Below are 26814 nucleotides of genomic sequence, written 5' to 3'. Positions count from 1 at the left end.
GAGCAGAAGAAGAATTTTCGGCCAAAAACTGCAATATTCATTGGCTCATAAAAGCTTAATTATTTCTCTTAAAAACATTTCACCAAGATTTTTGTCGGTATAGGTCCAAAGTTCATGAAAAGTTTCATGCACATTGATCAAAAATCCCAGGATGAGTTTTAACTGTTTTTCAAATAATTCAAAATGGTGGGAGATCTAAAGGTCAAAGCTCAAAAGTCAGAACGTGAAAGTTGTTCGTCATGAGGAGACGCATACAGTACGTGTGTTGAAGTTTCATGGCGATAGCTGCACTGCACGGTTAAGCCAGAACTGGCGAAAAACGGCGGGAGAAGGAGAAGGAGGAGAAGAAAGTGTAGAGAAATAAGAAGGGACCAAGGCACTGAAGTGCTTTGCCCCTTAATAAAATAACACTGAGATTAATTGTCTGTAAACATTTTCATTATCACTTGTAGCAGCCACAGGTAAGTAATAATGTTAATTAATACTTAACATATCTTTCATAATTTTACATTAACTTGCAGCTTGCAGATTGCTGAACCATCATGCTTGGTGCAGATTCAACAATGAGACCCATCATGGGGTCTGATGAGGTATACTGTCAAATAGTTAAATACCCCTTTTTAATCAGTATTACGGTTACTAAGTACATCTGGAAGCATGTTATTAGTATGTTGTAGCAATACTGATGGAAATGAATGGTATCGGCTAGCCAGTGGATCTGTTTACCGCCTACTTATGGTGCACTTTCTCGGACCACACCCTTCTTCAAACTCTGCCTTCATTTATAAAACCATTATTTTCATACTTTGGCTATCCATTTTCTATCCTATTTGATAGGGATCGGCAGCCAAAAAACACATTTTGGGGGTCCTTGACAAGAAAAAGTTTGAGCACCACTGATATACAGTAGCAACAATAGTTTTTTCAGAAATATCAGTTTACCGCCTACTTATGGTGCACTTGCTCGGACCACACCCTTCTTCAAACTCGGCCTTCATTGTGATCTACACGCCGGTACTGCATCTTGCACGGTTGTGAGAATAAATCTTCCTGCTGACATACAGTATAAAGTAAACACCACACACACATACTCACAAGGTGAAAAGAATAACAGCCACAATGTCACGGCTAAAAAATCATACTTCATAGAAATGACTGACAGTCAGATTGTGCTCCTGACTACTGCATGTCTCCGAGGAGTGCCTGCTGTGTACCAAGTGGCCCCCATGCAGTTGTATGGCATACAACAAAACATAATGACCATTAGTCACAGGAACTGCGGTTATGCAATTCTTTAGAAAATCGCAACCCTGAACACCTATGATTATAGACCAATTGGTTGTTGTTATTATGGTCTATATACTATATGAAAGAGGAAACATTTTTAGACTCAAAGAGTGAATGGAGGGTCAGAACCAAAGCCTGAATACAAGTGTTGACACTGACAGTGAATTGCGTAGTTGTAGCTTATGTAGTGATCCAGTTATGAATGAGTCAGATGAAAGTACTGTACTGTACATGTGGGCTGTGGTGACACAATGTGCTGTTACTGTACATCCTTAATCCATTCAATCCAGGAACGCATCTGTGTCATTTTAGATTTTAGCTACAGGTTTAACCATTATTTTTTATACTTTGGCTATTCAAAAATAGCAGATCTATAAGCTCACAAGCTTGTAGATCTGCTCTTTTTGAAAAATCATGAACATGTATTCAAATCTTTGAATATATTTTTAAAGTGACATTTTTTAACTCAAATCTTTGCTTGTGGGGGGTCCCTGGAACAACATGTCTTGATGGGGATCGGCAGCCAAAAACATATAATTTTGGGGGTGCTTGACCAGAAAAAGTTTGAGCACCACTGATATAGCAACAATAGTTTTTTCAGAAAAATTAAGACATTCCTTTGTTGAGACATTTGACAGTTACAAATGTTCGCTTTAAGAAATATATATTCAAAGATTTGCACACATTTTCACGATTTAAAAGAAATAGCAGATCTACAAGCTCATAGCGCGGCACTCGGTGCCGCGCTATGAGCTTGTAGATCTGCTATTTTTGAATAGCCAAAGAAATCTAAAATGACAGAGATGCGTTCCCGGACTGAATGGGTTAAGTTCCATCTCAGCAGTGACAGCCAAAGCAACCGCTCTGGACGTGTTTTTTAAATCCCCTTGATGTAGTGGCAATCACCGTTAGCTTTACATGATCCATCAGCATGACTTTAGAAAAATCACTGGACCAACAGATTCTAATTACTTTAGCTTAATAGTCTCTCACTTGAATATTCTTTTCTATTCCAGTCTATTAAGTGGAATGATAGCTGAGGACCAAAATAAGCAGAGCTCTCTGACCCCCAAATCCGTCTTTAATCCGTAAAATTACACATGGTCACCGGAAAGTTCGATTTATTCAGACTACTTTGTGATCCAAGGAGGGGGAAAAAACATTAAAACACAGAAAGGCCCTCAATTAATACGAAAACCTTTTACTTCACATCCTGGAAATCAATGCCCTACAACAGTATCTGCCAGATTAGTTTAAAGATGGGACTTCAGACAGAAAATGGTCAAAATTACTTTAAGGAGTTGCCGGCAGAGAAAATGCATAATGCTAAATATATATATAAGAGAGAGAGAGAGAGAGAGAGAGAGAGAGAGAGAGAATTTCCAGCCACACACACACACTACATAGACACTGATAGTGTCTGATAGCAGGTGCTCAAATAACAGTGTAGAGAGATAATCGAATGGATTAGAATAGATGGTTTTGCTGACCTCTGATCGAAGCTGGCCTCCTTTCTGCGGCAGTGGAGGGTGACCACTCTGTGGCCCTCGCTCCTCACATCCTGGCTTACCATCCACTGGGTGGGGTTGCTGGGCCGAGCCCCGAGAAATGTCACCCCCTCTTTCAACTTCACCCTGTGGGGGAGGGGGGGGAGAGAGAGAGAGAGAGAGAGAGAGAGATGGTTAAAATCGAACTTTTAGCTAACCATCTGCTTTTCGCAATGCAGCACTAGTCTGTGCCACATATTTTGATGGGGATCGGCGGCCAAAAACATAATTTTGGGGGTCCGTGACAAGAAAAAGTTTGAGCACCACTGATATAGTAACAATAGTTTTTCAGAAAAATTTTGAGATATTTGACAGTTAAAAATGTTCAAGATTTTTAAAAAGATCAGATCTACAAGCTCATAGCGCGGCACTCGGTGCCACGCTATGACCGTGTATATCTGCTATTTTTGAATAGCCAAAGAAAAGAGAGAGAGGGAGAGATGGTTAAAATCTAACTTTTAGCTAACTATCTGCTTTTCGCAATGCAGCACTGTGCCATTTACTGTACACACGTGCTGCTGCTACCCAAAAAAAACAACAAACAAAAGAAAAAACGTTTAATTCAGCAAGTCGATACGTCCAGCTGATCATCAAGGCAGGCTGACAGCTGGGGACAGATAAGACAATGAGGCAGGGCTTTGTACCCTCTTTACTAGAGACGTGCCGTCCAGATGGCACAGTAACGTCTTTGCTTTCTCTTCAGAAGACAGTCACAGCTGTTTTTTGATCACACTGTGCTTTCTTTTTTTTGGGGGGAACATCAGCTGTTTTTATCCATGTGCATTATACTGATCAATAAAATAATAAAATAATTAGGTTCAAACACCTGCCAGTTTATTGCACAATTTGGTTAACTGACAGACGCTCAATTTCAGACCTCAGTTTGTTGCTGTGCATGCATGTCAATGAAATGGTAATCTCTCAAGACAGCTTTGCAATTTGCAATGAAAATCTGTCAGCAGTAGAATAGGAGCTCTCCTAAGGGGGCGGGCCTTTGAGCAGGAAGCTGCTTGCCATCCTGCAGTGCTTACCATAAAGGGGTGTGGCCAAGCCTGATTTCCTGTTATTTAGGCATTTAAACAAGCTTTTCCTCCAGAGTAAAAAAATAAAATAAAATAAAAAAAGTATGAAATGGTGATGCAGTAAACAGAAATATTTGTTTACCTGCATAAACACTGAGTTGCTTTTTTTATCCCAACCCCAAAAAGAAAATATTTAAAAACATAAATTAAAATGCATGAGATGTTCCATGATATGTTGGCATCAGTGTCATTTTTTAAATCACTTCTGAAAACCTACTTTTATGTCAAGGCCTTTTCATTGTGTATACATTTTTATTTAATTTTTTATTTGACTGTTTTTCCCTTTCTTTGTTACTATTTATTTAATTGATGTTATTTTATCTTCTATTTTTACCTCCTACGGGCTGAGGCGGGGAGTTTGGGGAGGAGTAGGACGAAGGCTGAGTCAGTAGGATACAACAGTGACAACACACAACATGTGTGTGGGGAGGAGGAATTAATTGGCATAACGACTTAATTGGGGAGAAAATAGGGGTTTAAATTAAGCATATATTAAACTTCAATATATGAAAATATTTAAATATAATGATACAATGAACAAGCAAACAAGTAAATACACAAATACACTGTAAACTGAACTTCATTTTATTTACTGTAGACTTGCAATTTTTTTAATTCTTGAAAAAAAAAATTTAGTAAGGTTTTAGACATGACCATAAACCTCAATCATACCACTCTCTTTCTCCTCAACCACCCTCAGTGATAGATTCATCTCTTTATAATCTGAGAAGGGCCATTATGAAAGGGTTCTTTTGACTGCAGCACAAATTACAGTGTCAGTGTCCTTGACTCAGAATATTACAAAAGGATGAAAATGTTCACCAGAGAAAAAAAAAGGACCTGCAAATGATGTAAAGTATCTCCTCAATGTACTACAGAGAGATGGAAAATGTAGACAGGAAGTAATTGGCTGTGTAGTGGGAGTTGACCGGTTAGTTAGACTATAGTCTCGCGTTACCAGACTGTTGCCTTCCACAATTTTCAAATTGTGGAAGGCAACTAGACTGAGTGGCAAAACATTGAGCAGCGTGGAGTGTTGGAGTTTGGAAGCGCTCGTTGGAAATCACTCAACGGTCCTGCGTACCAGGCGCGGACGCACGGTAGGCCAAGTAAGGCACGTGCCTTACCTCCAATACACTGTGCCTTCCCTCCGCCAGACAGCTTTTTGTGTATTTACTATGAATATCGCCCCCTATACTCAAGGCTGACAAACAACGTAGTACGCATCCATTCTCTCTCTACGTCCTGCGTGTCTGGAGGATGTTGAGTCTTTTGAGCCAATGTGTATTCTCAGAGTCCCTTTCACACTCGAGTGTGAAATGTGTCTGCCTGTGTCCCTTATTCACATAACCGGTTTTCTACGTCATGAAATAAGCACACAATATAAACGCCACACACACAATGTCTCGGCCTCATTCTCTTGATTAATTTTTGATTCTTGAGACAGCAGAGACTGCCAGAGAGAGAGCAATGGCACCGGCGAGAAAAAAAAAGTTTGTCCAAAGCAAACTCATTTTCGACGCAACGACGCCTAAACCTGTACCGCCACCTCCAACACCAGCAGCAGACACGGCAGCAGCAGCTCTTGGCTCAGAGCCAACACCACCACCACCACCACCCCCACTGGAGGGGCACACAGAGGCAAGGGCTGCTGCTGCTGCTATCAAGTGCGATGATGATTTGAGGGCACTGTGGAACTGTGTCCTAGACAGGCAGATAACGGAGTTAAACTGCCGTTTTAAAGAGGACACATATGGAATTATGACTGCCTCCGTGCCTCGGAGTCTCTCCTGCCTGGATGTCCTTCTTTCGGCATGAAATAACTTTTGATGGGACCATGCAAGCTGTATGGGATCGCTATCAAAGACACTTGAACATGCTTGGTTCATTGAGAACATCACACGGAGAATGGACGAGGAGAAATTGAAACTCCCCACAATAATGGAAGTACTTGACAACTGTCCTGAGTGCTCTTTTCCAAATGTTAACCGTCTGTTGAGGGCCATCATAACTCTCCCGCTAACATCCTGCACTGTTGAGAGACTGTTCTCTGCGACAAATAGAGTCCAGTCCCGCTTGAGAGCGTCTATGTTAACTGAACGTCTAAACAATTTGACCCTTTTGACATTTGAAAGAGACCTAATAGGCAAATCAGATTATGATCACATAATCAGGCTCTTCAACTCAAAGCCCAGACGACTCCGCCTTGTATAGCCATTTTTTTGTTGCCTATTGCCAGCTTTGTTTTCGAGTATCAAGTGTTTTTTCCCCGATTTTATCTCATGTACATTATATCTGACTGCTTGTGGTATAAGAAAGTACAAAATAAAAATCCATCTTTGAAAAAGTTGTTGGTTAATCAATTACCAATCATCTACCAACTGCTATGTCTAAGCTAAACCATAAATATGTATGTTGCCTACAATTAATATAATATAATATATTCATTTCTGGTTATTTGAAGAGGTTATTCAACTCTCTCCCGCTGTCTATCTGTGGCGACCCGCCCCGCCCCCCCCCCCCCCCCCCCCCCCCCCCTCAGTGCGGGGGCGGGCCTACCACGTACTTGCCAGGCCTTACTCATAAAGAGATCCTGCGTCCGCCACTGCTGCGTACCACCTGTTTCGAAATTACACATAATGCAGGAGGCAGCAAGACATTGCGTTATTGAAAACGAGCGCTTCCAACAGAAAAGTAGCTCATAACATGTCGGTGGATTTTCATAAAACAAAAACTTTGCAGATAGAAAGAGGAAAATTCAAGCTTTCCGTAAACCTGCGAAGTTGGTGAGTTTAACGTCGTTTAACCCATTGATACCTGGAACGCTTCTGTGTCACTTTAGATGTCTTTGGCTATTCAAAAATAGCAGATCTACAAGCTCATAGCGCGGCACCGAGTGCCACGCTACGAGCTTGCAGATCTGCTATTTTTGAAAAATCGCGAAAAGAAATTTTAAATATTTTTTTCAAAAAACTGTTAGGATTTTGATTTTTTTTTAAGAATCGCCTCAGGTCTTAATGGGTTAATACAATCAGATAGGACTTTTCCGTTTGGATGTATGGGCTGCCAAGGCCAGAAAGTAGTTTTTTTGCCACTCAGTAGGCGTTCCCGCACAACTTCCGGGTACGATGATGTCACGCGCATAGCCTCTATAACTGCAAATACTGAACAATAACAACAAATAAATGTTTCAAAAAACTGAATGGAGTGGCAGAATTTTTATTTCTCGGTATGTGTGAAAAGGCTTGTGTGATTTGGTCGATAGGGCTAATATCAAAAGTCCTGTCACACCCTTCCAACATAAAGGGGACATCAGCTACAAATAGCTAGCAACACACACAGATTGAACAAGGTGAGGTGCAGGGTGGGCCGATGTGGGGGCAGTTAGGTCAAATCTATGAAAAGCTTATTATAATAAATGTAAAAAACGGGATCCCATGAATGTGTTGTCACACTGCTTTGATGTTGTTCTTTGTTATTGCCTCTTCAAAATGCTGAGGACATTGCCTTCCATGGCACTCTTCAGTCAACCAATAGGGCATATAAATGAATACAAATCACTTTGTTCAGAAGCCTTATTATCATGGAAAAGAGAATATTGAACAGATGGTATGGTTCATCCAGAGTAGTATAGGTTGCCAGAGCAGTACTATACTGTCAAGGGTCATGTGGGTGTGTGGGAGTCTTTGTGTGTGTGTGTGGTGTGTGTGTGTGTGTGTGTGTGTGTGTGTGTGTGTGTGTGTGTGTGTGTGTGTGTGTGTGTGTGTGTGTGTGTGTGTGTGTGTGTGTGTGTGTGTGTGTGTGTGTGTGACCTCGCGAGTGTGATTGTGCATATGTAAATGGTAAATCGTCTGCATTTCTATAGGGCCTTTTTCCAAAGCGCCTTATACAATGTGTGTTACATTCACCCATTCACACAAAGACGGTGGAGGCACCAACCTGCTCATCAGGAGCAGTAAAGGTGGCTGCATGCTACCATTTTAGGCGATCACCCTTTCACCCTTTTAGGTGGAAGCGTTTTCACCTAAAAGGTGATTATGATACTAGGCACTCATAGTCCGGTGAGTAAAAACGGAAAGATGTGTTGAGGTGAGCGGTGAGTCGCCTATCACTGCGGCTCAGTGACGTCATGTTGTAGTTTTCAAACCACCGCGGTGAGAGGGTTATCACCGAAAATGGTAGCATGCGCCCCCATTAAGGGGTTCAGTGTCTTGCTCAAGGACAAAATTAAGCTAGGAAGTGCCAGAGATCAAACTCCTGAGCCATAGCCACCCCTCTGTGTGTGTGTGCGCTCTCTGTGCTATCGGTGTGCTCTGTGTGTGTGTGTGTGTGTGTGTGTGTGCGTGCGTGTGTGTGCGTGCATGCGTGCGAGACAGCATATTTTTTTGTGCCTGCTTGAACATGTGTGTCAGTGTTTGTATGGCAGGTAATTGGATGATGATTTGCCAGCTGCTTCCCTCTCTTTGATGTGCGGGTAGACAGATCAAATACGTATGGATACCAATAGCCTGTAGAGTCCATTGTCGCAGGAAGACATGCGGGTGGGAAGGAAAATGAATAGGGAGGTACTAAAGAAATGTAAGTACATTTTAGAAAGCAGCTCTCTGCTTTATGTATTCTCGTTGCTAAAATAGCAGGGCAAAGTTGCCATTTTGGAAGGTAAATAAATATAGTACAGTAACAGTACAGGATAAAAAAGCTATTTCCCTAAAGAATAGGTACAAGTCAACAACAGGCTGATAGCAAACACAACTGTAAAGCGGTTGGTATTGTATAAAATAGCCTCCTAAACTGTAAACAAATCTTTGTGACGTAATGCTCCCTGCTGAATAAAAAATGAGAAACACTTTGTTAAGTAAATACTGCAATTACACACACACACACACACACACACACACACAGCGTGTGTGTGTGTGTGTGTCGCCGAGGACCCGCACGGTGTCGCCGAGGACCCGGCAGGAGTGCGGTTGTTCAGAACCGCCAATCCGACCGATATGCCCATATATGGGCATTCACCGAGGACCCGAGGGCATGATGCACCGAGTGGGAAGTCGATCGGATCAACTAAAACCCCTAATCCCCATATATGGAGTACGCTGATGTCATCAATATAACGACTGGCCTAGACTCCATATTTGGACATGCCTGATACAGAACTCCATATGTTGGCATAAAAGGGACAGATAGACAGTCACAGGAATCTCCATATATAGGCATAAAAGGGACACGCGTACAACGGGTACTCTGACAGTGGCTAGTGCAGAACTGGGTGGGGCTTACATTTCCAACTTGGATCATTCCCGAGTAGCCCGGTGCCCAACGCACCAGTCTATACTGTACAATATATCAGTGGTAAGCAACCGGTCGATCACGATCTACTTGTCGATCGTCAAAGGCGCCACAGTAGATCACAAACAGATGTGCGTATTGGGAGCCCCTCCCCCCTCCTCACGCCTTCATTTCAATGAAAGTTGCCGATGCCGAGGCTGGCTGGCAGCCTTCCTTCCTGAAACTGTGAGCCAATCAGATCTCAGTAAAATTGTCGATTAGTCCAAAAACAGAGGGGTCACTCGTACACTATGGATATGCTCCCTCAAATTATTGAAAGTCAATTGACCCAGGCACTTCGAGGTACAGCAGCAGTAGCCTGCTACGGGCCTATGGCTATTGGCTACTACACAGCACGCTCAAGCTCATACTGTCTGTGTTGTTCGTGTGGAAAGCCTGGTGACGCGGGGTTAAGGTTATTAGTACCTTAACACCTTTACCGCCGGGCCCGTAGTTCTACGGGCCGTTAAATCCAACGGTTAAGCGCCGAGCCCGTAGTCCTACGGGCTGCGGTCTTTTCGCGCATGCGCGGTCCGGGTGCACTTTCGGAATTTTTTTGATCCACTTCCGTTTCCGGTTTGATGACAGGAAATAGAATTATTTGGGATCCGGTTTCGACGATCACGCCCGCTCCCATTCTACAGACGAAACTGAAACTCAATTCTCTTCCTGTAGTTTTTTCTCCTCGCATTTCACTGTTTAACGTAATCCGCTCTAACTACAGTCATGGAAGTCCGTTTGACACGCGGTCTTCACTGGGAGATACAGGGAGATCTCGCGGATGTAAACAGACCGTTCACGGCTCAATCTTAAGGATTTTAACAAGATCTATGGCGACATGAAAAAAACAAAAAAACAACAAAAACACCTTGGCACTGGTGAGTACATTATGAGATTAACCTCTGGCGGTGGATGTGTTAATGGGCCCGTGAAATTTGTTCCAAGACCCGATTGGTTCCGAGATTTGTTTCAAATGACGGACCCGAACCAGGAGGGACCATGAAATTGTTTCCGATATACGAGTGGAGCCGCCATTAAAAAAAAATTACAAACACGGACACAACTGGACCCGTGATGGGTAAATAACTGGCTGACAGGCTCATAATGTTAAAGTTAAATTAATGTGCTTGTCGGCAATTTGTTTAGACTTCCCAAAGCTTAACAATGCCCTCACAGACAGAATTATCCCTAACAATTTCAAACAATTGATGACAGATAATCTGTCATCACATCTGTCAAAAGTATCCCTTTGACAGATATGTACAAATATATGGTCTTGTGTACTTTTTTGTCAAATGTCAATAAAAACTAAATCAAAATCAATGTGAATATTAATTGATGAGAAAGTCCATATTGTGCATTGAAAATTTGATATCTGTAATAGCAACTTTATAAAAAACATTCCCTCATATTTCTGCCTTTTTTTTTTTTTTATCCAAAAATGTGGCAATTTTGTTTAATCGTATTTAGACTACTAGTCTTTGTGTGGATGTATGAAAATAGATTGAGCCTGTCGGAAATTGCAAAAGTAAATATGATTACTCACTTAATGTTTTTTGGAACATATTGTAGTGGTAGATCTCCGCTTACACATTGGAATAGGTGCTCATGGGCTTGAAAATTGTTGGTTACCACTGCTGTATATAATTAGCAAGGTGACAGGTGACAGCAAAAAGGGACATTCTGTGGAAAATTGCAGAAAGTAAACAGCTTAAAAGGAACTTCCCAATACTTTAGCAGAACGTAGAAATAGAAAATACAAACTGAGATTCACTAAGATCTTTAGAGAGTAACTTAGTTATTTACAACAGAGCAATGACGATAGTCAGACAAGCGCATTTCTATAGACTCATTTCTAAAAACAAATAGCCATAACCCCCCCCCCCAACCAATTGACGATTAACTAATCCTTCACTTACTACTCATTCTGATTCTGCTGGTTCCACATTTAGATGTAATGAGTTTGCACTAAGAACTGAATATCTTTTCTTCAAAGAAGATCACAGATAAATTGATGGATTCATTTGAGCAAACTGAAGCTTTGAGTGAAGTTATCTCTCAAATGAAATGCTCATTTGATTCCATTCCCTCAAAGTCCTTTAAAAATGTCTATGATTGTTTACTTGATGTTTTGGTACATTTTGAGAATTGTTCTTTACCACTACAAATTTCCGCACTACCTTGAAATCAGCCATTGTGAGACCAACACTGGGGAAAAAAATACATTTAGACCGCTCTGTTCCGAGTAATTTAAGGCCCATATTCAATATCCCGTAAAATCATTGTTTTTAGACAACTGAATCAATTTCTGGTTAGATACAACACCCTTGAGGAATAACAATCAGGCTTTCGCACAGAAACTGCTCTGGTAAAGGTTGTAAATGACCCTTGGGTAACCATTGACAAAGGTGGTGTTGACCTTCTACTGTAGTTTTACTGGACATGATACATAACATTTTAATTCTGGGGGCCGATCAGTCTCAAAATGAATGAATGCACACAGAAGGATTCACAGATGTATTTCAGTATAAATTACTTTCTCCACAAAAATATTTCTCAACGCACACAAATATGTTTATAGTTGTACCAGAACATATTTTTTTGTCACTTGAATTGTATTCCTTTTGTAAACACACATACATACAATACACATCACACAACAAAAATAAAGAATAAAAACAACAAGGTGACAAACAATACAGAAATAAACAATAAGAAAACCACAACTTGACAAAACAGAAACAGAAAAAAAACCCAAAAAGAACAAGAACATCATCTTGAGCAATCTGTTGAGAAACTGACCAGATATGTCGCGTTGGCCATGTTGTTGCGACAGCCTGAACAAATCAATGTAACTATGATTATGACAACGGATATACAGTAATTGAGAGGAGCTTACGCGCACACACACACACACACACACACACACACACACACACACACACACACACACACACACACACACACACACACACACACACACACACACACACACACACACACACACACACACACACACACACACACACACACACACACACACACACACACACACACACACACACACACACACACACACACACCTGACCTTGTAAAACAAATCTACAGTAAAAAAACAGATCCTGAAATATATATATTAAGTGTGTTGAACAAAGTGAGATAGAGAAGGTAGTATTGTCTGTCCACTATGCCTTTTGAACATCCAATTCCACTCTAAAAAGCTCCTGACGATCAAAACAGCTGTATTCTAGGAGCGGGCGCAAAGACCAATAAAAATAGTTTGGGGTGGATAGAGACAAACCGAACAGTCGCTCACGACATGTCAGGACAGTCAGATTGAAACTATATTAATCACATTTCTTCGCTTGATCACTAGCTTGCGCCGCTGTATGACAGGAGTGTGAAGCAACGCTTTCTGTTATGAGTGTCATCACCTGCCCATATGGAGATCCCCAACATCAGAGAGACAGAGAGGGAAAGAGTGACTGGGATAGGAAGAGGCTGGGGTAGGGAAGGAAGGAGGGAGAGTGAGAGAGGGAGAGCAGGACATAGGGAAGAGAGGGAGAGGGAGAGTGAGAGTGAGGGGGGAGGGCGGGCGGGAGGGAGAATTAGACAGTCTATTTCACCCACACTAGAACCCGACGGACGCTGGGTACTGGAACCTGAACACGCTGATTGACGTGTCACAAAGTGATATGTTGTAGGCACAATAACCCTGGCAACGCCCCGCATGGTGATAACGCGGAGATTCAGCTTGTTGTTATTATCCCCGCCAGGCCGGAATGTCCAAAGGTGAGGGATTATGTTTTTGCTCCCTTGAGTCTGTCTGTCTGTCGGATAGTGGTCCGATTGGTGGTTCTGGACAACCGGATCTCCTTACAGTATGCCTATATATGGGCGTATGGGTTGGATCGGTGATTCTGGACAACAGCCTATCCAACCGACTTTACGCCGGGCACGGCACTCCCTCGGGTCGTCGGTGAGTCGCTTGACTCAGTCTCGGTCAGGCGGTTCTCGAGATACGTGAACTACTGTACAGACATAGAGATTTTGTGCATTTATAGTACTAGATTATTATTATCATTATATTTGGGTGATTTTCCAGTTGTACATTCCTGCATTTGAGAGGGACCAGAGGTCACAGTCACTTGTTGAACTACAGTACATTCTACAAGAGATGTTATACAGATAACGCAGGAATACAGTTTGTAGTTTGGGTCAAGCTGACTCAGGCAAATACTGGCAGTGGCCAGAGTCCTGAAAATGCTCACGCACCACTGCTTTTCTCTCCTGAACAGCGTGAGGTTCCTGCTCATTTCCTTTTCATCCTCGAATGATCAGAATGTCTCTCAGTGTTATCCGGGGAGACTCTTGAATGTTCCGTGCCGGCAGCATGGATCATTCTCATGGGAGCACAGGTCATTAGCCTGTCGAGCGCATCCGGGGCGCTGAGTGTAGTTGTTGGAGCAGTACGGTCGAAAGGTCTTTATCGACTCAACAGTCAATATGGCCTTGTAACTAGTCAGCTTGGACGGTTCCTGCAGGTTGACCACCAGTGGCCCACGAATACCAGCCAATACCATTAGCTTCCTACTGCTTAGGGGATGCATGCCCTTATATATCAGCCGTTTGAAATATGGACTTGCAAAAGTAGTCTTTGCAAAACCCACATTTAGTAAAGTGGTGTGGAATGAGACTGTAGAATGTTCCAGATACAGTTGGACTCTCACGGGAGTTTATATATTCTATTCAAATTCATGCCATTACCTTAATGTAAAAAGAAAACAGTCTCATGACAATAGCTAGAGCACTGTAGAAAATGTTCCAGTGTACAGTAAGATTGATTTTATGCATCTGCAATTTTATAGTTTTTTCCCCTATATTTTTTTCTCTTGCTCTCCATTTCTTTCTATATTGTGCATACAGCATGTTTCACCCCTATCTTGTTGTTGGGTATTTATCACCCAAAAGAGTGAAGTCAAGAGCAAGTCCGATCCCAAACAACAATCGGGTCATAGCTACTCATCTTCAAAGTTAGACAAGCTGACAATCGACCGAAAACGAAAATGGCAGGAACACTTAATGATCAATGCACCTGGGCTCCCCACACTCTCTCTGAACAGCTCTCCTGTGAACTCACTGAACTACAAGCAAGACTGAACAACCTGAATACCAAGTATTGCTTCACTAGGGACTGAAGTAAAGAGACATAGACGGCCCATAGAGGGAAGCACATAGCGCTGTGTAAGAGGCTGCGATGTTTATCCCATTGATACCTGGAACGCATCTGTGTCACTTTAGATGTCTTTGGCTATTAAAAAATAGCAGATATACAAGCTCATAGCGCGGCACCGAGTGCCGCGCTACGAGCTTGTAGATCTGCTATTTTTGAAAAATCGTGAAAAAATATTTTTTATATTTTTTTCAAAAAACTGTTAGGATTTAGATTTTTTTAAAGAATCGCCTCAGGTCTTAATGGGTTATCTGTCTCAGTTGTACAAAGTATACAAGATGCAACTGCTCAAAAGCGTCAGCAGCTATAATGGAAACTGGCAGGTCTTCATTGCCACAGTGGTGAGTCCGAGCCAAACCGAGCTGAACAAAGTGAAGCGAGTGTAGAAAATCCAGAGGCAATCAGAGACCACAGAAGGATCCATCAGGGTGACTCATCACGCCCCCTTTCACTGATACTAGAATGAACAGAATAACGACCGCACCATATACTGGTTTCTGACTGTGTTTCACCAGCTCTCTCTCTAGACCCCTTCCTATCCCTGTTCCCCTGATTGTATGCTCTGGCTCCTCAGGGGGGTTTCTCCTCAATAAATAATGATGAGATAAGTAGGAAAGCTGTCTCTCAGTGGGGCAGTGAGAGAAATAAATATTTTCGAAGGGGAAATTCAATAAGGTGGAAAACTCAGCAACGGCGGGAGTCCTCTGCTGGAGGTCCCCATGCCTGCGGCTGGAAATGGGGTTTTACTCCGTCTTCCCGGTTACCCTCCATCTGGTTGCAGGCGGCACATGGACGGACCGATCCCCCCCGACCAGCTGAGGACCGCATGCGTCCTCATTCGGCAGCTCTCTGAGGCGGGAGACCTTTTTTTCCCCCCGTCTACACATGAACAGTGTGCATGGAATGAGAGGAAACAGCAGGGGGCAGAGGACAGAGTTTTGTGGTGTGAGGCCAATGGCAGGGAGATGGCAGGGGGGACAACACAGTGCTTTGTGATGGTTTGTAGTTGGCGGCTAATGGGCGCTGTGTGCTGGATAGTCTAGTAAAGTACCGTGCTCATGTCCTGAGTCTTGTGTCCTGTGGACCGTAACCACTGCAACATCAGAGGCTGATGTGACACGCACACACACACACACACACACACACACACACACACACACACACACACACACACACACACACACACACACACACACACACACACACACACACACACACACACACACACACACACACACACACACACACACACACACACACACACACACACACACACACACACACACAAAAAAGACAAAATCAGGCCAAACGCCCCCATAACACTCCCAGAGAGGCAAAACTAAATTCCAAATATTCAGTTATTGCCACAATTTACAACATTGATCTACAACATGAAATGGAAAAGTTGTGCAATGCCTCAAAAGCACAAACTTCCAAAAGGTTTATTCCAGTCAGACACTCTGGTCAAGATGAAAACCGTCTATTGCAAGCATGACATAGATCCTAAATATTCACAACAATTATTACATTGACATTATAATAGACCCGCATAGGGCAGAACCTAAAGATACACTGAAATTAAAGGAACATAATACGATACATATAGACCTGCATTGAGAATTTAAGAGTGAATGTTGTGTGCTTAAATAGACCACATAGATTGAACCATTAGGATGGTGTCTTTGGACAACTACTATTGACGAAAACTCCCTCAACAACCTTCTTTTGTCCTTTTATATTATTAATATTATTATTATTATTATGTAAATCTAAGCCTAAGTAAGTAAGTATTGTTATTATTCATGGAACAGATAAATAAATAGACAAATACGCAAAAAAGGCATAGTGAACGGTACGTTGAGAACCAGTGGAATTTTTTGTATGCATCATTTTAGTATTCATACATTTAGTATTACCGTATTATTCAAATAAATCTACAAGCTTAATTGGAGATTGCGAATACGAGTGGCCAAAATGTGTTTTCTCAGGAGGGTGGGATAAAGTGAGAAGCTCAGTCATCCATGGAAAGACTCTGCCTGGAAATGAGCCAGTTGAGGTGGTTTGGGCATCTAGTAAGGATGCCCCCTGGTTGCCTGCCCAGGGAGGTTTTCCAGACACATCCAGCTGGAAGGAGGCTATGGGCAGTCCGAGGACCAGGTGGAGGGATTATAATCTCCACGCTGGCCTGGGAATGCCTCAGGATCCCCCAGTCAGAACTGCCTCTTATGGCCACATAAAAGGAAGTCCGTGGTACCCTGCTGGGACTGCTACGTCCACAACCTGACTTCAGATAGGTGGTTGAAGATGGATAAGATGAAATGACTTATCATCACCCATGCTCTTCGTGGCAGACTGTTATGTTCTTCTTGTAGCTTGTTATACACTGGTGCGAATAACTCCCTGACAAGAAAAGAAAATGGGCAGATTCTTAAAAAGACCATTTCTGACTATAAGCCTGGACCTAACACCTCCTTCTTGGAGCGGGGAACATAAAACGAAAGCCAAATCCTTGAGTAGACAATACAGTGAATTGTGGCATTTTGGGTTCATGGTCATATGAATTCCTGCTGTTCCCATTCCATTCAATTATGCCTCTTTTTTCTTAATTTTCTTTTTTACATTAATTCCTCCCACTTGCTTGTATTTATTATCTAATGTGCTTCTTAAATACAGGGAAATGGTGTACTCTACTGGCTCAGCTGCCAGTGAGCCTCAGTGAGTAGCGCCTCCGTCCGACTCCTCCTGTTGAACATTCCCCGCTGACAGTACGTGCAGTGACAAAGTTCACCCACCTTACCCGGCTTCCCTCCGCCAAACACGGCCAATTCTGTGTGTAGATGCACAGCAAGCCAGATGCAGCGCGACGGATTGCAGGTACTTTATCCCTGCGCCACCCAAGTGCCCCTATTTCGTTTGTGTAGAGAGGCTATGAAACCATGCAATGGTTCACACCTCAGTGAGTTGAAGTCACTAGTTTACAACCAACGCAGTTGTCAGTATTTCCCTGTATTTAAGAAGCACATTAGATAATAAATAGACTGACCTACAGTATATAGGCGGGTTCACAATGCACACAGTCAGTGGTTGCAGGTGGTTTAAATAAAGAACCGAACTAAGAGGAAGAGTATGTGATTACTAAGTTGATTATGTCAAGATATCACAGATGTCTCTTGGACATAAATGAGGAAATATTACAGGAGGAAGGCGTGATTCTACCCTGCACATCCAGAATATGCCAGCAGCAGCATGGACACGAGGAGACGTGGTCCACCAAGTGTTTTGGTGTGTGCCGTGGAGAGCTTTTATTTTCCTTGTATCCTGACATCGTTACATCACTTTATTCTGATGGTTGCACGCTTTCATTTAGCGCACGAGCAGATCCATTTCCTCAGCAGAAAATAATTCGCCTCTGCTCCAACTAGCCAAATCCGTCATTTAAATAACAATGCACCAGGTGCAGGGGCTCCTAGCTCTAAAAGGGAATGGGAGAGGACACAAACGCTGATTTGGCTAATTCATGTTATGCCCAAAACACACCCATGACTAATTCAGAGATTAAATACAACGCCTTTGCGCCGATATTATTATACAGTTGGACACATCCCCAGACAGACAGACAGACAGATCTATTGAACACTGTGGGACCATTTTTACAATCTCAGAGGAGAGGAGCACAGGTCTTTGCCAGGTCAGGTAGGTTATTGTGGGCCAGCAATGTTCGGAATTCACCAATCAGGATGGAATATGAAAATTCGGACAGATCCGTCTTGATGTGTACCGATTTGTGTGATATTTGGCAAAAATCTGTAGGAGTATTAACAAAAAATATGTTTAGCAAAATCGGGTTCCTGGTGAGGCTTTAAGAGGCCGAAAAATGCAGGGCGGAGGTTCTGACCTGGTATCCAGGAAGTGTGTGTGCACAGTTTCATGTCGATCAGGCGGACACACACACACACACGGACGGACGGACAGACGGACAGGGTGCAAAACATAGTGTCGGCCATGCCTTCGGCCTGCCGGAGACAATTAAGGATTTTAGTGTGCATGTAGAGGAACTAATGAAGACAAAAAAGAAAGAAAGAAAGAAATTAAGAAAGAAAAAGATGTTGCGATAGAGACGAAGAAGAGACTGAGTAAGTAAGTGAGTGAGTGAGTGAGTGAGTGAGTGAGTGAGTGAGTGAGTGAGTGAGTGAGTGAGTGAGTGACGCACGCGTGCGAGTCAGTCAGGGAATCAGTGAGTCAGTGTGTTTGTAGGCACAGGGCGTAACTGTGCACTCGGAAGCTACTTAAATCATTCTGCCATGCTGCTCATCGTGGCCATTCAACAGGAAAGAAAAACAGATGTTGAGATGGCTATGTAGTAGGACAGACTAAAATAGCCGCCGTTCGTAGAAATGCTACAGCAGGAGGTTCTTCGTAAGCACTTTAAAAATCACCATAAAATGTTAGTACAACATTTGTCTTTGTTGAAAATCGTGCAGAAAATGTCCAAGTACACGAGTCCCTTAACTCATTCACTGCCACTGACGTAAAAAACGTAATTTGTCCCGTTTACCAATCCTGCCACTGACGTAAAAAACGTAATTTTTTTTTTTTTTTTTTTTTTTTAGTTTTTTTTTCAAATTTGACCCAAAGACCAAGGAGATATGATTTGTTAAAGATCTACACTCCCATCCACTTCCTTGTTAACTTAAAACTTAAAAATTCTGTATCTCGGCTCCTGAGTACTTTTTTTTTTTAAATGAAAAATCTCTGGCAGTGGGCAAACGCGGCCAGCAATAATTGTGGCAGTGAATGAGTTAATGAAAGTCGAAGCACACGTGCAGGCGAAGTCCAAACAGACTGTGCATGCTGTCAGTCGGCCGGCTGTCAGCCTCACCTCAGGATTGGTCATGTAAACACAACGTCTTTCAGGACAGTCACTCTATCTGCCCTGGCATCAGCCCGCTACCTTTACTCTCAGCATGAATAATTCAGCCAACCTCTCTTTTAGACATCACAGTGTCAACATGAATGATATGGAAAGAATTCAGAATTCCCGACCTGTGTCCCACATCAATATTTGCATCTATTATAAAGGCTAGCGCATTCTATCATTTTACCCTCTCGAGTGACAGGACCATGGCAGGAAGTGCCACGGGCGACCCGACGTGACTCAGTAAAACGGGAGGAACAACAGCGTGACAGTGATGCACGGGCGGCACCGTGACATTCAGCCCCCGCACGCATGTATCCTGTCGATGGCGGTGTCACAAAGTGTCCGCAACGTCCTGCGACCAAACAGCTCTTTTCACCTACTTAAGAAGAGGAGGCATTTTGTTGTGTTTTCCACTGTGACTCGCACATCAGAGATTAGTGAAGCCTCCTGCATTGTTCTGCTGAGTGGCCATGAAGGAGAGCGAGAGCGAGGGGAATGTTTTGTTTACCAATTACACCGTCTTTTGTGTGTAGACAGTGTGAGCAAAGAGAGAGAAAGTGTCATAAACCCATATGAAAAATTCATATGCCTGCTATCATGGTTGTGTCCCCCGTAATTGGGTTTTGACGACACACACAGGGAGACAAACAAACGCACATATACAGAATTTGGCGAGAAAAGTAAGAACACAAGTCAGTCGATAATATATATGTGACTTCAGTGAGATGTGGATTAGTGCAGCTGTTCCTTTCTGGTTCCATCACATGGGAGGCTTTCACTCCACAAGCAAAACTCTGTGAGAATCTCTCTCTTCTTTGGCAAGTGGAAAATGATTGGCTTTGACTGCTGTCGGCATGTGATTTGTGCTGTTTCTGATTTCCATACGGGATTAATCCAACAGCTCCCCCATCCTGGGTTGCAGGACATAAAAGTGCCACAGCGTTTCAGAGAGAGCTGATTTACAGCGCACAGGTAGCGGGGAGGCTCAGGGAGAAGACTGCCTGGATGTGTGGATATGCTACTGATTCCTCAGGGCAGGCAGACAGCCGCAGGCAGCTGGGGGCTAATCTGTTGACGAATGCATATGCATGCAGGTAAACACGCCTATCATTTAGGCTACGGCACAACACACAGGCACATATGCAAAGGTGTGCACACATACCGTATGCACGCAGGTGCACACATGCAAAACGAGCTATCTGTTACACACACGACGCACGAGCAGGCCTCCGTGAAGCTGTGACGACGAGATAATGCCGGCACAACGTCACCTGAAGCAAAAGAGATTTACCCACGCACTTGTTTTCCTCTCCCTCTCTCTCCGTCTCTCTCTCTCTCTCCCTCCCGGTCTCTCTCTCTCCCTCGTTGGCTCTTTCATTTCATTTCCACTTTTGAGAAACCGCAGGCGATAAACAGTTGTACACCCAAAGGAAAATGGTTAGTATACGGAAAAGCCTTATTTAAGGGCTCAGCCCCACTGCTTAGCTGTAGACGGCTCATTTATAATTGAATTTGGTGTGATGGTCCACGTTGTCTAAAGATGGATGCAAATCATGTTTTTGTTTTATTTTTTTTACCATGTAACCTTTCTGTTTTAGACCATTGGTTCTCAAAGTGGGGTCCGGGGACCCCCAGGGGTCCTTTGGGGGGGTACCAGGGGGTCCTCAGCAAAATGTGTTAATATAGCATCACTATATTTTTTACCTTTTATACTTTGGCTATTCAAAAATAGCAGATATACAAGCTCATAGCGCGGCAATGAGCTTGTAGATCTGCTATTTTTGAAAAATCTGGAAAATGTGTGCAAACCTTTGAATATATATATTTCTAAGCCAACATTTGTAACTCAAATCTTTGCTTCTGGGGGTCCCTGGAACAAAATATTTGAGATGGGGGTCCACGGCCAAATACATATCATTTTGGGGGTCCGCGGCATGAAAAAGTTTGAGAACCACTGGTTTAGACCATCCCAAACGAATTGTGATGTCACTGAGATAAACATCATTGTTACCCCAAAAGACTGGAATCTTAACAGCTGAGGGCCGTTTGAGGCCACACAGTGACTGTTACTGGTTCACCGATATGAGGACTGGTATTGGCGGGGTGACGGGTGACTGGCTGAGCCATAGGGTCCTTTTTTGCAGTGACATTTGGTATTCAGTCTCAGCCCTCTGTCAAAGCCCACGGTTATTTATACAAGCCTGTGGCTTCCTCTTTCCTCTTTAATGCACCCCGCACCCGCACCCGCACCCGCGCCCTGGCCCAAGCAACAGTCTCTCCCAGTCCCGGGAGGGTAAGGAGTTGCTAAAAGATACGCATTGTGTGGTACTGCAGAGCTACTGACACTGTTCCAGTAACATGGGGATTTAGCCTGAGAACACAAAACTAATGCCTTACACGTGTTGGGAATCTCTGATGCACACTCCCATCAGCCCACGCACGCATGCTTGTGTGTATGTGTATGCACATGCGGCAGAAATGCACACGCAATGCAGACCCATACACCTGGTCGTGCAGAGGCAAAGAGGCATCTAAGTAAGAAGCATCTATGAGTGGACATGTGTGCACACACACAAACATGTACACACACACACACACACACACACAAACATGTACACACACACACACGCCCATTTGCACACTGACACAATGAGGTGATGAACAGCCAGCCATGGTAGACGGCCCTCGGCAAGGCTTACTCTAATGCTCACAAAATTGCTTTTAATTGGTAGGAGAGAATAAATCAATGTAAACCATGTTTAGAATCTGGCAGCAGAAGAGGAGGAGGAGGAGTGACGAGAACTGAAAAAGAATGAAGAAGAGGAACAAAGTCTAGCGTGGGCAGATCAGCAGCCATGCTAGCTGCTCTAAAAATGACAATTTTGTCTATTGTTTTGTAGGCCTATTAAGGCCATGTTCAGACTGGCAGCCCAAATCCAATATTTGGCATGTCCAGATTGGAATCAGATTGGTTTTATTCAAGTCTGACTCTGAACATGAAAACCCCCATACAAACAGATTTTTGCTCATCAAATTTGAACCACGTTCCTAAAGATGTGTCTCAGTTTGGACACTCGGTCGCTGAAGCCTGATCTATACTTACACACCATTGTACAGTAATGACAGAATGACTCCCGCCTACAGCATGTAATTTGTCGTTACCATAGCGAACAATGGAGATAGTGGTTGACAATGTCTGAATAAACAATTCTGATCTGATCAGATGGACAGTCAGCCCTAAATATCATATTTGAGAAACAAATAAGATTTGCCTGCAGTCTGAACAAAGCCTTAGTCCTGCACAACCTTATGACCAGGCAGGAGATGATATACTATATGGAGCCGGGTGATAGTTTACATTGGGTTGGTTGTAGAGCGGAGCGCACTGCAGGGTACAATCTGTACTCTGTGAGCCAATGAGCCTGATAAGTACTGGAGAATCCATAGAGACACAGAGAAAGAGGGGGAAGGAGCCCCCGGGCACCCCACCACAACCCAGCCTCCTCACCAACAAAGCAGCTTTGATGTAAATTAGCTTTCGTTCTGGGCCGTCTGTCTGGTCAACACGTCTTCATCCAAGATTCGCTGACCTTTACAGAGAAGTGAGGCAAAGGGAAGGTGAGCAGCCCGCCTCACACAGAGTGCAACACACTGGGAAAAAAAATAACAGCTTCGGACGCAACGAGATGACACAGCGAGTTCACTGCAGGAAGACAGAGATGGGAGTCGGGAATGCTCTGAAAAGGGCTGTCCCGTCGCAAGGAACAGCTGTGGTAAAGCACATCAAAATGGCTTTGGGGGAGATAAAAGCCCAAACCACAGGCACAAACAGTGCCGCAGCAGAATCAAATTGTAACTCATGAAAGAAATGCATTTTCATCTCCCGTATGTCACCATCTCATTACCAAATGTTCACACAATGGAAGTTTCAAGATCTTTTCTTCAATTACTCCGGAGTGGTTAATATGCCCTAAAATATTCAATTTGCAGGCTCACCAGGTAAAATCCATTAAAGTCAGCCAGTGATGTCAACTGAATTATAGTTCCCTCATTTTAAAGCATGGACTCCCTGTTCTCTCATCTGCGCCGTTCAGCTGGCACCCTATCTTTAACCACAGGGTAAATGGGATTAGAAGGAGACACCAGCCACTAATGTAATGCCAGAACTTTTCAAATAATGTAAAACCACTGAGAGCTGAGAGCCACTAACTGACTAATAGGGGAAAGGGAGTCAGAGAGAGATAGTCTATTATAAACCCAATCTGTAATTGCAGTGCAGCACCTTTTGTTGAAACACTGTCAACCACACTACTACTTACTAAGTGGAATGAAGGCATTTTCCTGACTCTACTTGATTGCTTACAATTACAATTTAGGCATTTAGCAGACGCTCTTATCCAGAGTGCAAGATCAATGGCATGACCCCTAGGCCCTAGTCAACAAACGACTGGTAAATGGTAATGTATGTAGAGTGCAAAGAACAACAATTTAGTGTTTCCGAGTAAGTAGGACACCGGGAAATCATCAAACGTAACATCTGTCTTAACAACATCTATACTGTATACATTCTTAGCATTTGTGATCAAACAAATAGAATAGCGAGTACACTGTATGTCTAGTTAAATAACATATGCGAACAAGTAATACATCTGCATAGTATAACTAGCATTAAATACGTATATATTTTTATTTTTATTATTATTAGACCTGTCACACAGCAAACACGCACGCGCACACACGTGCGCGCGCACACACACACACACACACACACACACACACACACACACACACACAGTTTGCCTGGGTAGTGTGTAGACCAGCCTCTCAGACACACAGGGAATCGCCTGTCGCTTCTTTTCAAATGTCAGCGAAGGGTTTCACACTCTCTCTCCCCCAGACCTGTTCCCCTCCCCACTGAACAGGTACCCAACCAGCAGGGGTCACTAGTGTAATGACAAGAACACACAGTAATCCCTTGCTGGCTTCCCAAATCCAAACACCCGGAACAAGCTAGAGGCACTGCTGCCGGGAACTGAACCAGGCTCTCTGCGGTGATGGGCAAGTGTTTTATCTCTGTGTAACCCGTAACCCAGATGCCCCCAAACTTAAATTTGTGATTGAAGTATGAAGCAATGGCATAAAATACACACATCCTTTTTTCTACACTAGTATCAGAACTAAGCAAATAACGTAAAATATATTGAAACTTATATTTAGAACCAATATCGGAGTCTGTACACAGAGCCACCAGAAACCTTAATATTGCTCATGCAGGTTAAAAAGCAGGTTTTTATTTTGTATTTTATTTTATTTCTTATACATCAACGAATCAACACAAACCCATTCAGATAGATTTTTTATAATCAACTAAATAAATTAGTCTACACATAATATTCCCTTCTCTTTTTCGAGTTTTATAAAGTAAATCCAGGGAGCAGAAGTGGCTAGGGAGCAGAGACAATAGAAAACAGAGAGAGAGAGACTGTGGAAACTAAGGCATTTCAGGAATTGTTCACATGGCTTTGACGTGCAATGTAATCTGGGATTTATTGTCACTGAAATACTTTGAAAAGAACATGTGAACAGTGGATTTCTACCATTCAGGGTGTTTTTCTTTGCCTAGCAAGTTCTAATTATTTTATGAACTATATTTCCAAAACTGGTGGTTCAAATGTCAAGCGCTATCTCATTTTGTAGCTATGATTCTCTACTACTACTATATTAAATGAAAAAACTCAAATCAAAGCCTGGGTCGTCATTGCGCGCAGTACCACGCCGTCCCACCAGTCTTTTGAGCAGGAGCACGCGCACGCACATGTACGGATGTGCACGTGCGTAAACACGGGAATGCGTTCCACTCGATTTGTGCGCCAAGTACCCACCTGGCTACTTTGCATAACAGTAGGTCAGGTGTGAAAGCCTATACCGCTAGTAGCTCGTAGCGTCAGTAGATTAGTTGTTGGTAGGCTGTAGGAAAACAATAGTCAGCAGATAAAGGCACTTCACATCCCATCAGATGCGTAACCCCTTCTGGTCTCTCCATTCAAATTGATTGTTTTTCCACAATCACAGGTTAATAGCCTATATATATACATATGCATTATATTATCCTACCTTTCTTCTAGCTATAATTAATGAAACATCAAAATAAAATAAATATTTCATAGGTCGGAGCGTGCCTATGTGCGCATTCAATTAAAGATAGCGTCCACCCAGTTAAAAAATCATGTTTGGTCATAGTAATGGCCAGTGGATTGCTAGATCGAAGAATAAGCCATGTCAATTGAATTACTCTTATTGGGGCTTACAGCACACAAACACCAACACAAAACCTACTCAAAATGCTGTGTCTAAAGGTGTCACCCCCATCTACTCCATCCATCATAGTGTAAATAAAATGACACATAATATCACATGAATGGATAAATACATAGAATATAAATCCACATAACACAATCCCCATAACTCATTCAATATATTCAAATATTATTAACACAAATAAACAATAACACATAACGTCCTGCACCTCAGGGCACACTTGGAAATGCTACGACCCTCCCTAACCACCCGGGACGCTACAATATCTACACGAATACACCATCTCGTGATCGAAAAATACGAGTGCATTTTTTGTCTTCAATCATCAGCAGTCATTTCTCAGTCACAGTCTCTCCCCTCAAGCGTCCAAGTCAGTCCTAATGCCAAACCGCAGTATAGGCCCCATGACCCCTATTATCTGACACAAAAGACCTCTACTCAGTAAATTATCACCCTGACACAAGTGAAGGCCGACGGTGCCCTTGGCTGGTGCACTTGACAGTACATTAGTCTGCCGCGATTGGCAGCTGACAGAGCCTATGAAAGGTCCAGTGACATGGGATTGGTGTGGGCAGACAGCACCAGGTACCAGGGGTGCGGGTGGGGGGTGGAGGGGGGGCGATGTATTGTGTGTCCTTGTCCTGTTTATGTGTCCAGAGAGCTGGGGAGTGCTGACTGACAGAGCCGTCAGAACAGAGGCAGCACTTCTTCGGCTCTTCGGGTGCACACTAAGGCACTTTCCTTCTCCTCAGAGGTACCGTTGAGTCTCCCAGTCCCCGGACCCACTCCGCACTGTTTCTCCTTCAACACAGCTATAAACTCACACACACGCATGCACGCACAGTCGCACACACACACGCACTCACGCAGATGTACACCGATAGTGCAGTACAGGTTACAATTGCTTGTTAGATTATGTATCTGGCTATAAGCTGGGTGTCCATATGAGCACAATGATTCCGTGTTTGTGGGAGGGGAGCCAGGCAGGGAGGGCAGCCTTTTGTCGCTGCACTAGTGACTTCTATGGGCTGGGAGGGCGCTATGGGGTTGAACTGTAAGGCAGTGGTTCTCAAATGTTGGGTCTGGGGACCCCCAGGGGTC

The 26814-nt window shown here is 43.2% G+C and overlaps 1 protein-coding gene across 1 annotated transcript in view; it reads right to left on the bottom strand.

Moving 5' to 3' along the window:
• Positions 1-26814, bottom strand: part of LOC308089586 (transmembrane protein 132C) — a gene marked incomplete at its 5' end in the record, with an annotated part of 217603 nt that overhangs the window by 88065 nt on the left and 102724 nt on the right. Inside the window, one exon of the mRNA XM_080434397.1 lies at positions 2778-2921. Within this exon, the coding sequence (XP_080290523.1) occupies positions 2778-2921 (144 nt within the window). The remainder of the gene's footprint in view (positions 1-2777; positions 2922-26814) is intronic.

The sequence above is a fragment of the Gymnoscopelus braueri genome, assembly GCF_963280865.1.
Source record: "Gymnoscopelus braueri genome assembly, chromosome: 7".
Classification (NCBI taxonomy): Eukaryota; Metazoa; Chordata; class Actinopteri; order Myctophiformes; family Myctophidae; genus Gymnoscopelus; species Gymnoscopelus braueri.
This window is presented reverse-complemented; position numbering and strand designations above follow the sequence as displayed.